The following is a 14,515-nucleotide window of genomic DNA, read 5'->3' as shown; positions in this document are numbered from 1 at the left end:
ACTGATATAATAAAAAAAAAGTTTATATTTGTACAAATATTATTGAAGTTATTTCTTTGTGTTTGGTAAAGATAAACACATACTGAGTAGAAAATATAAAAATATTATTAAGAAAACTTCCTACGTTTATGCAATGGAAATTTTTTGTCATTGAAAAGAAAAACCATGGAAATATTCATGTATTAATTAGATACTAATGAATACATAAATAAAATAGTCTAATAATGAGAATATTGAATTTTTTGTTGCAAGAATCAACATATTCCTATAATTTAAAACAAACTAAATATGAAAAATTTCAAAATTACATAATAAACTCTTTCCATCAATCTCATTGTAAACTTCTTAAATTCTAAAAATTTAGAGAAAATCGTAGATTTATGAAAAGTAACCGAATTGTAATAAAATTATTACATAATTGAATCTACTATTAACTTTTTAGAATTTCAATTTAAAAAAATCTGTTGTTTTCAGTTTTGTTTTAATTTTTTTATTATGTTTGGAAACACAATTAGTATAAGATCTGAACTAACGCTAAAAACTAAATACTATATTTGTTCTTACTATATTCTTATAAATTAGCACGTTTTCGGTTGTGCGAAAAGAAAGTTTCATAAGGAAACATTACATCTTTTGCTTTCACGTCTCGATCAATAATTTAATCTTAAATACAGAAAGTGTGTATTTTTTTAATAAAATAATTCATTTGTATACTTTCGTTAATAAAAACTCGTTAAATTTTTAGTTTATTTTTAATGCTGATTCATTAATTAACAAAAAAAACTTTCTTAATTAGAGACTTATTGAATAGAATATCAATAAGGCTTTTCCCTAATTAACGTCTGCATTAAAGAATAGATCGTTAATTTTGATGGTTTAACTTCGATATTGATAGCTTTCACATGAATGTAAATTTACTTTCTTCGCTTCTCGCTAAATCGTGAGTGAGTGTGTTGGGCTTATAGAGAGTATACGGAATGGAATATGTTTGTTGCTTGCTTATATGGTGCGCGTTCCCACTTCTCGATCCCAACAAAGTGGGGCATTATCATACAATTGTTAGGGTCATGAGGCTACGATCCGAAGCCACTCAGTCACTCCAATGAAGTTTAACGCATTAAAAGTGTAAAGAGGAAGTGATCAAAACAGTAAACCAATCAACAACAAACAAACATGTGTTAATGAAACAACAAGATAAAAGTTAAATTAATAAAAAAAAAATAAACAAACAAAAATACAATTTATTACAAACGGAAAACAATAGTCTAGGTATGTTTTAAATACTTCTTAATTTATTCATAAATAACCATGACTTTAGTAAACCTGTACAAATGAATCAACAAAAGAAAAGTTAAATTAATAAAAATAAAAATCAAACAATTTATACGTTTGTTTTTAAATACTTTTTATTTAAATTATTTCTTTAATCTGAGCTTAATTTGTACTTATTATTATTTTTCTAAATTTTAATTGTAAATTTATCTTTTTTTATAATTATTTCATTAGAATTTTTGTCAATGAAATATTCATGATTTTTATATATTTGCTTCCAATATTTAAAATTTCAATTTTTTATTATTACATTAAGATACTACAAATCCTTCTTAATATGATGGTATTGTCATATATTTTCTGTTTATTTTTTAATATAATTTTTATTACGATTTTTGTAATGAAAATTTGCATGATTTTTATATATTTGCTTGTTCTTATTTTTATTTCTTGTCGTTTACATTTTTATGTAGAATATAAATATAATTAGAATTATTAGTAACTTTCATTTATTTACTTCTATCATTTGAAATTCTATATTTTTATTGGTCAATTAAGAAACCTGAAATTGTTATGTTATTATTATGTGGAAATAATCTTATCTTTCTTATTTTTTTTCGTATCGTTTTAGAAAGTGATAAACAAAATTTATTATTAAACAGTAATAAATAAACAACAGTAAAGTCTAAATAAACAACACATGAAAAACATTTCTACTTTTAATATCTATTTTATATAATAAAACAAACTGTAATAAAACTAACAAATAAGTAATACGTAAAGGTTACAGCATAAATTGAATACTAATAGAAATCGATTTATCCAGCAAATGATGGAATACAAATTGCTGTTAATTTTTCTATGTCATATAAAATGTATACTTATTTTGATGAACAAATTTATGTCGCATACTATTAATAAACATGAAGTGATTAAAAGCATGGTTTGTTGTTTCTATTGCTAAACAAGCTAATAATGCATTTTTCTTGCTGTTACTATTGAAACTATTATTGCAAAATAACTGTTATCAGTTTACTCATTACTTATAATTGGTTCGTAATTAACATTATCAATCCTCGTTTGAATTAACAATTGTTTTTGTAGCCAATTATTGAAGGAAGTTAAAAATAGAAATATTTTATCATATTGATTGTAATAATTTAAAAAATAATTAGATACCAAAATAAAAGATAATTATAATTTGGAAATACTGTAAATTTTTCATACACTTTCTAAACTACACATAAAATTATATCTTTACTTTTGTTAGAAATTTTATAATTATTTCAAATAATGTTTAATCATATAAGTTTCAATTAATATTAGATACAAATATCATTATTTATATTATAAATTTGTCTTGAAAATGATAAAAATCGCAACAACAATTAAACTAAAGTTAAATACAAATTTGAAATAAATTATAAAAACTATTAAGAAGTAAAGTGTGAAGTAAATAAATACTCATTGAAATATATCTCTGAGTCATTCGGTTTTCAATTACGAAAGTGTGTGTACTTATAAGAGCTCTAATTTCATGCTTCGATTTGATGCCGAAATATGTTTCTAAATATCTATTTTTTTTATATTTATATTATCGCAACAGATTCGAAAGTCTATTTATTTTGAAACGAAAATGCTTCAATTATTTTTCTTCATTTTTATTTCCTTCAACATAAAGAAAAAACAATAATTTGTAATAATCTATTAGTGTTCATTATTTAATTCAAAAGTCACTTTTTTGTCACTTTAACCTTCTTTTAAATTGATTTCTTAAACTTAAGTTTTAATTAGAAAATTATATATTTTTAATTTTATATTATATAATAGATATATAACAAATTTTGTGTAAATGAATAAAGGAATATATTTTAAATTAATAGTAATTAATATAATTCATGGTTAAAAGCTAGAATGTTTATAATTTTCTACTGGTTAATAGTTAAAATTTCAAAGTTGATGATTGTTTATATTTTTATAGTAAGTTGTAGTAGTATAGTAAGATTTTTTATTGTTTATTTAAAGGTTGATGTTTGAAAGTTCAAAGTACAAATAACTCTCATAAAACACACGTCATAGTTAATAAACAGAAATCTTCTTAACAAATTCAAATACTTAGTTTTGTTGTAATTGTACTAATTAAAATTGTATTTATTGCAAACGTTGCAATAATTAAAGAACATTATAAAACGTTCAACTTTCAATTTAACGTTTTCTAAACAAATCATTTGAATAGTTCAAGACCTGATGCAATCGAAAATTACACATTACACCAGGTTCATTCATTATGCATTAAGCAACACACTGACGTTACACCTTTTCGATGCCGGTATAAAAGGTTAAAATCCTGAACAAGTCTTTTACCATATTACCAATTTCATTGAGAGCTTTCTCCTCGGATTTTTCTTAAATTTCCGTATATTTGTAATCAAATCTACTTGACGTATTTCATTCCTTAAATGTCAAATATATGTGAAAACTATCAGTGAAAAATAATGTTTAATTCCTCATTAAATTGCACTTTTACTTTTGATTTCTGTTCATAAATTAGAAATTACCTGGTGTCGCGTAATTCCTGCTCACATCGAATCTTATTGATTTGTTAATTGTGTGAATAAAAAATGCAAGCACTTCGCGAGAAACTGCAATGCGCCGCTTATGGTAGAAGCATTGCAACATCATCATCATTAAGATGCAATCGTCTTCATTTAATTGAATTCCCACAGACACGCTTCCTTAAATCAAGATATTCATTAACATTGTTAAGCAATTGCTTATATGCATACTAAAAACCTATTGCATTATTTCTATCTTAGTACATTTTTTTAATCTTAAGACATTTTCATGTGGTATACATTTTTTTAAGTTAACCAATTATTACATAATACTTCAGAAGCTTTGCAAATTTATTAAAACTATTCTGAATTCAATCTACAATCATTGGTTAAATATTATTACAAAACTATTGAACAAATGTTTCAGACCTAACCAAATTAAACGTAACTATGATAATATTAAATTAGGTTAGATATCATTTAAGTTGCAATATACGGAAATTAACCTAACTTAATCTAACCTAAACATTAGATTAAGTAAGGTTAGGTATCATGTATATTGCAATACTCAACCTATGACAATATACTAATCCATGGTACCTAACCTAACTTAATCCAACTTGAACAAAATTACGTTAATTAACAAAGCTATCCAAATATAACCTAAGCAAACCTTATATAATTGAACATGGGTTTTACAATTACAAAACCTTTACAGGTCTAACGTCAAAGCTTAAAGAAAAATCATTACGGCTCCGTCTGAAAAAAACAGATGCAGAGGCTAAGAAGAACTAAGATTTAATGACTGCGGTTCTATAAAATTTGGACGGATATATCCGCCGATAATCCACAAAGGGTAAAACCTAACCTAATCTAAAATGATATAACTTGTTATAGCATTAATTTAACAATACTTAACTATGGATTAAATAATTAAAACCTAATCTAACCTAAAATTATATATTTTAGATTGACATTAAGTAACATAAATATTTTGTTATGCAAACTTATCATACTTTTACAATATGTAATGCAATGAAATTAACCTAAACTAGTTGAACTTAAAATAAAAATCCAAATTCAATTAAAATACATACATTTTCAATAAAGTTTCCATTCAAAACAAGATGAAAATTATATAAATATTAATAATAAAAATTAATATAAATATGTCATATGCATTTTTAAAATTAAACTATACGCAAAAGCGTTACGCAACATATTTTGCCAACTAATTACGTATAATAATGAGTGCAGACCCAGTTTCTATCAATTATCACGCAAATCCAAGTATTTTCTTTTTCTCCTACAAGAAATTTGTAACTTTCAAGCCGAAATTACCAATTACAAGTGATATTTCATATACATTTACTTCTGATAATATTACATAAACTAACATCGCATCTGCAAATATCGAATTACGCAATAAACATGTATCCGTTGGAAAATAAGTATCGATTTAATTTGAATAGTACAAGTTTATAATGTGTGCCACGTGCATTTTTTAATATTAAATTTTACGCATTGAAGTTACGCAATGTTATTAGCGAATACTGTGTGGGATTGGTTTATAAATATATTCAGGCTAATAATTTTTTTCAATCTGGAGTGAAAAATCAAGCATGTTCTTTTTGTAATATTCTTTTATTTTATATGTTTTTAGGTTAGATTATATAAGATTTCTGTATTTTATATTTAGTTAGTTTTTTAGGTTAATTTTGCATTACAGATGTACATAATATCTAACCCAACTTATTCTAATATCAACAATACAAAGGTTAAACTATTTAAAATATACTTCATTGAAGTTTTGTGTATGTTTAATATTAGCATTATTAAAACACAAATTAAATGAAAAAAATTCTTAATTTTATAATACATTAAAAATGTATGTATTTACAGCTAAAGAGATAAATAAATAAAATATACAAAAAATATCTAATAATCAAATTTTGAGTAATATAAGGTGTAAAGCTGCGTATACACTACATATTATTTAATGAATTAATTCCAACTGCCTAAAATTTAAGAGGTTAAGTTTTTTTTAATAAAAAATACAATTCAAATTTTATTTATTTACAAATTTGTATTAGCTCCAATGTTTACTCAACATTTTAAATTATTTATACAGTCATACCTCGATTAACGAATTGTATGTTTACCACAAAATCACATATTCTCGCCATGTATATACAACATAGTTATATATATTGTAATATGCAGTGGAACTCCAATATTCGTCATTAATACGTTTCTGAGGAGGGGACAAATATTGAAAAAAAAAGACGAATATCGAACAAATTTTTCCTATAATACTTAACACACACTTCGAGATTGAGCCGGTCAAAAGACGATCAGTTGGCTCACCGGCCAAGTCAGGTGGGAGGTGGGACGAATATTGAATTTTCACGAATATCAAACAAGAATTTTAACAAAATAACAAGACGAATATTAAAGAAGGCGACTATTGGAGTTCCACTTTGTTTTCAATATTTTATATTAATGGAAAAATTATAAAAAGAAAATGTCCAAACTTTGAAGAACATTGAATTCTTGCAATTGCAATTTTATATTAATTGAAAAAATATGACAAAAAATAATCTATACTGATGACAAAAGTGTATTTAAAATTACTGAAATTTTAACGATTTCGCTAATTCACGTTTCACTGCAATGAACGTGTCGTAACATTACTCATTTAAAATAAAATAATTGCTCCAGCCCGAAGAATTAGTTCCAAATCATTATGCAAGAACCCAAAAAAAACTTATCCAGTTCTGTTTCAAGGCTGATATTATAATGTTCTGAAAGTAATACGCTGAGATTGTAGAAAGCAAGTTGAAAATTTTTTTGTTTCCTTTTCCCCTCATCAGAATTGGGGTGTGAGCAAAAACGTGAATTCCCACTTTCGTTTCGTTCAATAGCATCGACTAACAATGCAAACCGTTTTAATTGCATCCGTAATTAAGGACTTTAAGAACATAGTTAAAATTATTTAGTTGTCCTAATTTAGATTTTGAAGACAAATCTTCGGTTTTCTCTTTTTCCAGACGTACAAAATAATCAGGATATATAATATAACTTTCGTTCGATACTCGCTGCTATATCGAAAAAGGTCATAGAAATTCTTCTTAATGGCATCATCATCGTTTTACGAATGCATTGTGAAACTGCTTACCGAAAAAATAGTTTTGTTTGAAGGATTTTGTTAACCTACATACGCAAATTGTGTAGGATTGTTTCGATAATTTACGAAACGTTTACCAGACGTATACGAATCTGAGCAAATATTAGTACAAAGCAAGAGTCTATTTGCAAATGCACACACATTATTAATGCGACTACCGGAATTTGCTTTGAAAGCTTGTGCAAAGATATAAAACTTTACGAAATTTGTAAGATTAGTTTATTTCCATTTTTATTTACAAATTATATTAACTTGTTATACATATTTTAACTGTATTATTTGAAAAAACAGTAATACCTCGCATAGTGCGGCTTTGAACAGTTCGGATTCACTATAATTATTGGTATAAGTAAAACAAATTTTGAAATCTAAGTAACTAAATCTCTATGTAAACTGAACGTTTTGTTGCTTTGGAAAGTTGAAATAAGACGAAGACATAAATCTGCAATAGTTGTTTCTTGCTTGCATGAGAGCCCTTCGAATCGACTCGTTGCGCAGAACGTACTTGGCCTGAAAAACACGTGCATAGAAACGCAAGAAATATCGAAAGGTCGCTGAAGCAATTGTCGTTCAATTAAACATATGATTATATCCAATTAAATGCAAACACGCAAAGTATGTTTTCATCATTATTATTATTTGTTTTATAAATTGTAAAGTGCACTGTTTGCGCAAATAATTTCAGTTTGATATTAATGATTAAGTTATTTTTCAGAATGGATTGCAACACGTACACCTGGTGTTTGGCAGCTTTGGGGGCGTTCGCAGTGTTATTTTTCCTGTTCGAGACTATATGGAATTTACTGCAGATGACGAGATCGATTTTAGCTCCGTATTTATTGGCCAATGAGGAGGAATCGTCGGTGAAGAAGTTCGGTCTTTGGGCTCGTGAGTACAAATATACGAGGATTTTCACTAGACAAAAAAAAAATGATATTTTTATGCTTGATCTAAATCACATCTAATATCGATTTATGATTAAATGAAAATTGGTAAAATATAATCCTAGAAAGCCAATCTAGTAGAACAGTGTATATTGCTAGAGAACCTTATATTCCTTCAATATTTGTGTATATTGAAGAATATGAGACCAAACATATTTGTACACAAATTAAGATAATATACTTTAATATTGCTATGAATATTAAATTATTTAAATGATAAATTACAGTTGATTATAATTAGTAATTTAACTCTTAATTATTTCTACATTTCTCAATTATTTCAGAATATCCGTTTTTTACGTTAATTTAAGCTATGAAATCAATTTTTTTCAAAACCGTAGCATTTCATAAATTTCATTAAAACAATCTAAATCATTAAAACTAGTCTAATGAACTAAGATTGTCTAAAATTTGACAATGATCAAATCATCATCATTTCTCAAATGTTTCTTAACTTTTCAAACCATTACGAAATATATTTTTTTTAACTTTAATCCTAATTTATACTAATTTAATTCTAAATTATCTAATATTTTCATATTAAATCATCATAAATTTACTTTTTCAGTTATTTCATCAGTTTTCCAAAAGTTCCAATCGCTGGAACTTTTCTTCAGTATTCTACAAATTTTTACTGTTCAGTTTAAAAAAAAAATCATTAAAACTAAGTTTAATTATCTAAAATTTTTTAAAAACTAACATCTTTTGATAAATTGAAATATCCAATAAATATATTAAACTATTTCAAAATGTTCAGTTAATGACGATAACATGTCAGAAACTCTCATTCAAACATATTTTATGTTTACTTTTCAATTTAAAGAACTTTATTACTAATCTAAGATTGTCTGAAACCAATTATATTCATATTTATTTCATTATGTATACAATTTTTCTTAATATTTAATAGCTTTAGAAGAATTTTTCTTTTCAAGTTGAACAATCTTATTAAAATTAGATTTTCTTCAAACTTTTTTTACCAAAACATTCAAACAAAGGTACTTTTCGGTTTAACGAACTTTTCGGTCTAACATTCTCTCGTGTTTGCAATTTTAGTATGGTGTTACTACATTATCGTGACCTTTCACTCCATCGTTTTCTCTCATGCTTATCTGCTAGGACATCGACGATTTATGAATCAACTACATAAAAATACACATAATTTTAAAGAGAGTTATTACACTCAAATGTTACTTATATCTATTATTATATGAAGCAATGTTCTTCTCAATAACTTTTTCACCAATCAACGTTCCTAATTGCTCAAAATATGTTTTTAATTGAAAAACTGTTACCAAATAAATTTGAAAATTACGATAAAAAAATATATCTTTTCGAATAATTTCAATCACATGTCAACATTGTTAATTTCTCAAAAGAAAAATATTTTTTTTAATTATAACAAATTAGTAAAATCGTGTATAAAAACTGTGTTTTATTGCTCATTTCGACCAATCAGAAATGAAAACATAAAATTTGTGATTAATATTTTCATGTATACTTAAATTATCCCATTTATTATATTATTTTTATTCTTATACCTAAACTAAGTTGGACTAATTATGAGAAAATAATTAATATTAATAATTACTTCAAACAACAATAGTTGTTTTTTTTTTTCATTTAAAACGAGATAAATTAAAATATAATTGTGATTCTTTAAAAATCATATTATTTTGTTGTCATTTTCACTTGCAGTTTCTAATTTTATGAATAATTTATCAATATAATTTTTATTTTCACAAATATACATATGTTGTGCCAATTAGTATAAAATTACTAATTCTGAACCATTCTAATAAATTACACGTCGAACTTAATCAATATTTATAACGTTCATATACATAATTACTTAATAATTCCAATTTATTAAAATTTACTTTTGCTAAGACAAAACTAAAGAGAAATAGTTTAACTTTTGAATTAGAGTTGATTTATTTTAAATCTCACTTGGGTAATTCTAAAATTGCAAGCAGCAGCAGTTCGAATTGCACAAACGCTCAGGTTATTGTCATTGAATGCTGAATGCTCATTAAAATCCCGTCACTCGAAACCGTATTTTATATAACACTACGCGTTGCATAACTTGCAAAAAAAAACAACAACGTCGCTAATGAAAACAACGTCTTGGAAATTCAATTGCATCGGAAAACAGCTTTTGTTCTTCACAACACAACAAAGAATAATTACGAATTTCTCTCTTTGTATCAATCTGAAGAAAAACAGACAAAAAATGGTACATTATATTATTATAGCGATAATTGTAGATTTCTCTGGTGTCGCCGCGACTTTCTCGCGGAAGATCACTTACGAAACCGTTCCAAAGATCTCGCTGCAAACAAAAGAAATCTGCCGAAAAAAAATATACAGGCGAATCTTCTCGGTAGTTTAAGCGTTACGCAACGCCGTCTGATTTCGTTTCTCTATTTCTGTTACAGTTGTCACCGGGTGCACAGATGGGATTGGTAAAGAATATGCCAAAGAATTGGCAAAGAGGGGTCACAGCATCGTTTTGGTCAGCCGAACGTTGGAGAAGCTAAACGCCACAGCAAAAGAAATTGGTAAGAATTGAGTAATCTCCGAATATTATGAGAATATAATTTTTTTTATTTCATCACAACTACAAATAATAATGCTTTTGAATTATTTACGTAACTAAATTAGAAAAGAAACACACATACATATTGGATATTATTTGTTCTGTTCTCACATAGTGCGGAATATCGGATTGGCTAATATCCCGGATTATTTGAAATTAGACTAATTGATAAACTGCGCAAAAAGTGATTTAATTTAATATTTAGTTTGTTTTGAAATTTTCAAATCGTACTATAGTGAATCCTGACTGATCGAAGACGGACAATGCGAGGTAGAATTAATAGTAATGGTGCATTATACAGATATAGTGTGACCAGAAATGAGACATACAAATATGACAGCTGTCATATTTTAGTTGTCATAAAATAACATTTGATTAAAATGCACTGACAGCTACAATAGTTGTTCAAAGACAAATCAAAACTTTTGAGTTTAAAATACGTATCATAAAAGTAGTATGAGTATTTAACTGTTTCATAATTGCAGCTCTGCTATTATATTTAATATTAGTATAAAAATAGAAACATTTTATCTTAACGATTTTTTTCTGCCTTGATCTGTATTATTTAAACATATGATTTTAGCCAATGTTTTCAAAAAATCATCAAGACAAAATTGCATAATAATACTAAATAAATGTCAAAATAAAATCATAATCTCAACAGAAGAAAAATGGTAGTAAAACCGTTTGTCATTTTGCATTGTTTTATGTTGTCATTTTTACAATGTTTTAAAAACTATAAATCAGCTTTCTTCAATTCTTATGACTCATGGTGACAGCTGTCATTTTGCAATGTTTTAAGTTGTCATTTTTGCACTGTTTTTTAAACTTTGAATCAGCGTTCCTGTCAGCTGTCATTTTGGAATGTTTTAAGCTGTCATTTTTACAATTTTTTAAAAACTATAAATTAGCCTTCTTCAATTCTTATGACTCATAGTGACAGCTGTCATTTCGAAATGTTTTAACTATAGTTAACTATAAACAAAAGAAATTATGTAATGTGGATCATATAATATAACACATGATATTTGAATCTTCTTAATATATGCATTAATTATCAATAATAGTCATATTCAATTGCATAATAGTATGAATGACTAAAATTAATGTAGATAATTATATTTTTGTTTTTATTAGAGTCGGAATTCGGAGTTAAAACTAAAATTATCGTAGCAGACTTTTCCAAAGGACAAGAAGCCATCGATATTGTCAAAAAGGAAATTGGAAAAATTCCAGTTAGCATTTTAGGTAAGTTTATTTTTATTATTTATTTATAAATGAAAAAAATATTTATTAAAAAAAACTAGTATATTTTTCGGATCATAAGACGCATCTTTTTATATGACTTAAAATTTGATTGAATCTTATCGGATGCGTCTTATGGTCCGAAAAAATAACTATCAAGAAATCAAATCAAGAAAATATCATAAAATATCACAAAAAATAATCATAATTAAAATTGATTTATTTTTTAATTCGTTTCTAACAAAATAATATTTATTCACACTAACTTCTACAGATTTAAAGATTTTAATTGTATCATGTACATATTACCATATGCATTAGAAGGAACGTACATTTAATTGCATGCAATCTAGTTTAAGATAATTATTGATTTATACCGGATTTGTGAAACGAATTTCCTCACTCTAATGAACCGATTAAATGAACGAAACAAAGAAGGCCTCTGAATCAGGCGACCGGCAGGAGGCAACGACCATAATTTGCATAATTTTCTTGTAACATCGCGCAGCATTCGCAATAAATTGCGTAATCTTTCGGGTCGGTCGTTGTACGAGAAACAGGATTTAGATTTATAGCTGTTTTGGATACGCTTTAATCATATGCTTATTAAATATTGTATCTATTCATTAACTATAATGCTTCAATTATTATTATGATATTTGTGTGAATTAGGTAAAAATTTGTATGAAAATAGTAGATTATATCTACACAGTGTATAATATGTCCGATGGCAATTGCAAGCCCGACAACCGAAATCCCGACTATATCGAAATCCCGACTATGTCAAAATCCCGACTACCATAATCCCAACAATCAAAATCCCGACTATATCGAAATCCCGACAGTGTTTATTATTATAAATTTCAACAATAACATTTTTATAGTAGTCGGGATTTCGATATAGTCGGGATTTTGATTGTCGGGATTATGGGAGTCGGGATTTCCATATAGTCGGGATTTTGATATAGTCGGGATTTCAATAGACGGTCTTTCGGTTGTCGGGCTTGCGATATAGATCCAATATGACACTTGAATATCTGTCAGAAGTACCAACTATTATGTTTGTATGTTATCACTGCCGATTTCAATGTCATTGAACTAAATGACAACCATTAATAGTTTTTACTCTTGATTGATTTATGTATTATTTTATATATTACTTAACTTAATCCACTAGACTAGACGTATTAACCCAAAATATATTTTTTTGATCAAATTATATAAATATTGAGTTATTTTGGTATCAGATCAATTAATTGATAAAGTCCCAACAATATTTTTTTGCTCCCTAGTGGGGTAATTTACCCCTGCACTAGATAAAAATTTCTAATTATGATACTTATCTAAAACAATTATTTATTCCATAAATACTTAAGATAAATTCAGATATTCAATATATTTATAACAATTCTATAGAACTATAATTTTTTTTTTGAAATCTTATTATATAAAAGGCCTTGATTTACGTTTTAGCTTTCCTTTTACGGCACTCCTAAAGTTTGCTTTAACTATTTAGTTGTGCAACTTGATTGATTTGCTATGAAAAAGTGTATAGTTTATGGGATAACCTGGAGCAGTTCCATTTCAACTGTTTCTGGTTTTAAGAAACGAGGAAAAGGTAAAAACTTTTGCGGCTGCGATCGGTTACGTAAAACGTTTTGGCCTGAATACGTTTCGTGCATGTAGTTTACGGATAGTCTTAGTAAACTACATGCTCCGATTGCCGTAACTTTGAATCTCGAAACAAGTTCACTAACACTTTCACTTCTTCTTCTGTCGACAGTAAACAATGTCGGATCGCAGTACGCCTACCCGATGTACGTCGGAGAGGTGCCGGAGGATCAGCTGTGGAGCATCATCAACGTCAACGTGGGCGCCGTCACGCTGTTGACGCGCACCTTCGTCGAAGAGATGAGGATCAGAGGTCAAGGCGCCATCGTCAACATCTCTTCCGCCTCCGAACTTCAACCATTACCACTGATGACCGCATACGCTGCATCCAAAGTAATATAACAACTAAGAGCTTAAAGAAATCTACTTAGAGAAAATCAATACATTCAAATTAATGATTAGTGAAAATTATAAAATATCATTGCATCTAATCAACAATTTTATTGATGTTATTCCATATGAAATAAGAAGACAAATTCAAAAACAATGATCTTTTGTATCATAAAAGGAGACAGTATCTATTTTGTAGTCGATAAGTACCAAAAAGGTAGCAGATTTAGGATCATCGAGATAAAAAGAAGGCAAATTAGAAACTTTATACACAAACCAATAAATGACGTTACAAGAATATCAGATTGATGATCTTCTTAGAGTCAACTACAAGAATTATTAAATGTAATAAATAACAGAACAAATGAGCCATTTATTTTGAAAGTGGCTTAAGTCCATTTTCATCTTTTATCAAGTTGGCACTTGTGACATTTATAATTTATGCTGAACTGTCAAAAAAATGAATCGGTATTGAAATATACTTACATACATTTGAAAATTTTATATCACGTACATTTTCAAAATAATATAAATACTGAAAATCCTAATTTTGAAAGTGACCTAAGACGACTTTTTATTGACGATGTCAAAAAGTGCGGCCCAAAATGTTGAAAGCAGTGATGAGGGTAATTTAAATTACGTTTTGATATTAAATTGAAATTTAAAAAATAATATTTAATTTAAAAAGAAATTATTAAACCCTGGGAAAGGA

The 14,515-nt window shown here is 26.9% G+C and overlaps 1 protein-coding gene across 1 annotated transcript; it reads left to right on the top strand.

The window, feature by feature from the left end:
- Positions 1-1,080: 1,080 nt before the first annotated feature.
- LOC108565707 (hydroxysteroid dehydrogenase-like protein 1) lies at positions 1,081-13,806 on the top strand (the record flags this gene model as incomplete). The annotated part of the gene is given in 5 exon segments (XM_017925293.1): positions 1,081-1,269; positions 7,730-7,902; positions 10,397-10,519; positions 11,695-11,805; positions 13,586-13,806. Coding segments are annotated over 4 exon segments (627 nt in total), but the record flags the coding sequence as incomplete, so codon positions are not given.
- Positions 13,807-14,515: the final 709 nt, after the last annotated feature.

This window comes from Nicrophorus vespilloides, unplaced genomic scaffold (genome assembly GCF_001412225.1).
Source record: "Nicrophorus vespilloides isolate i.1.1-1 unplaced genomic scaffold, Nicve_v1.0, whole genome shotgun sequence".
In the NCBI taxonomy this organism is placed as follows: domain Eukaryota; kingdom Metazoa; phylum Arthropoda; class Insecta; order Coleoptera; family Silphidae; genus Nicrophorus; species Nicrophorus vespilloides.
Note: the sequence above shows the minus strand (reverse complement) of the source record. Positions and strands in the feature narration are given on the sequence as shown.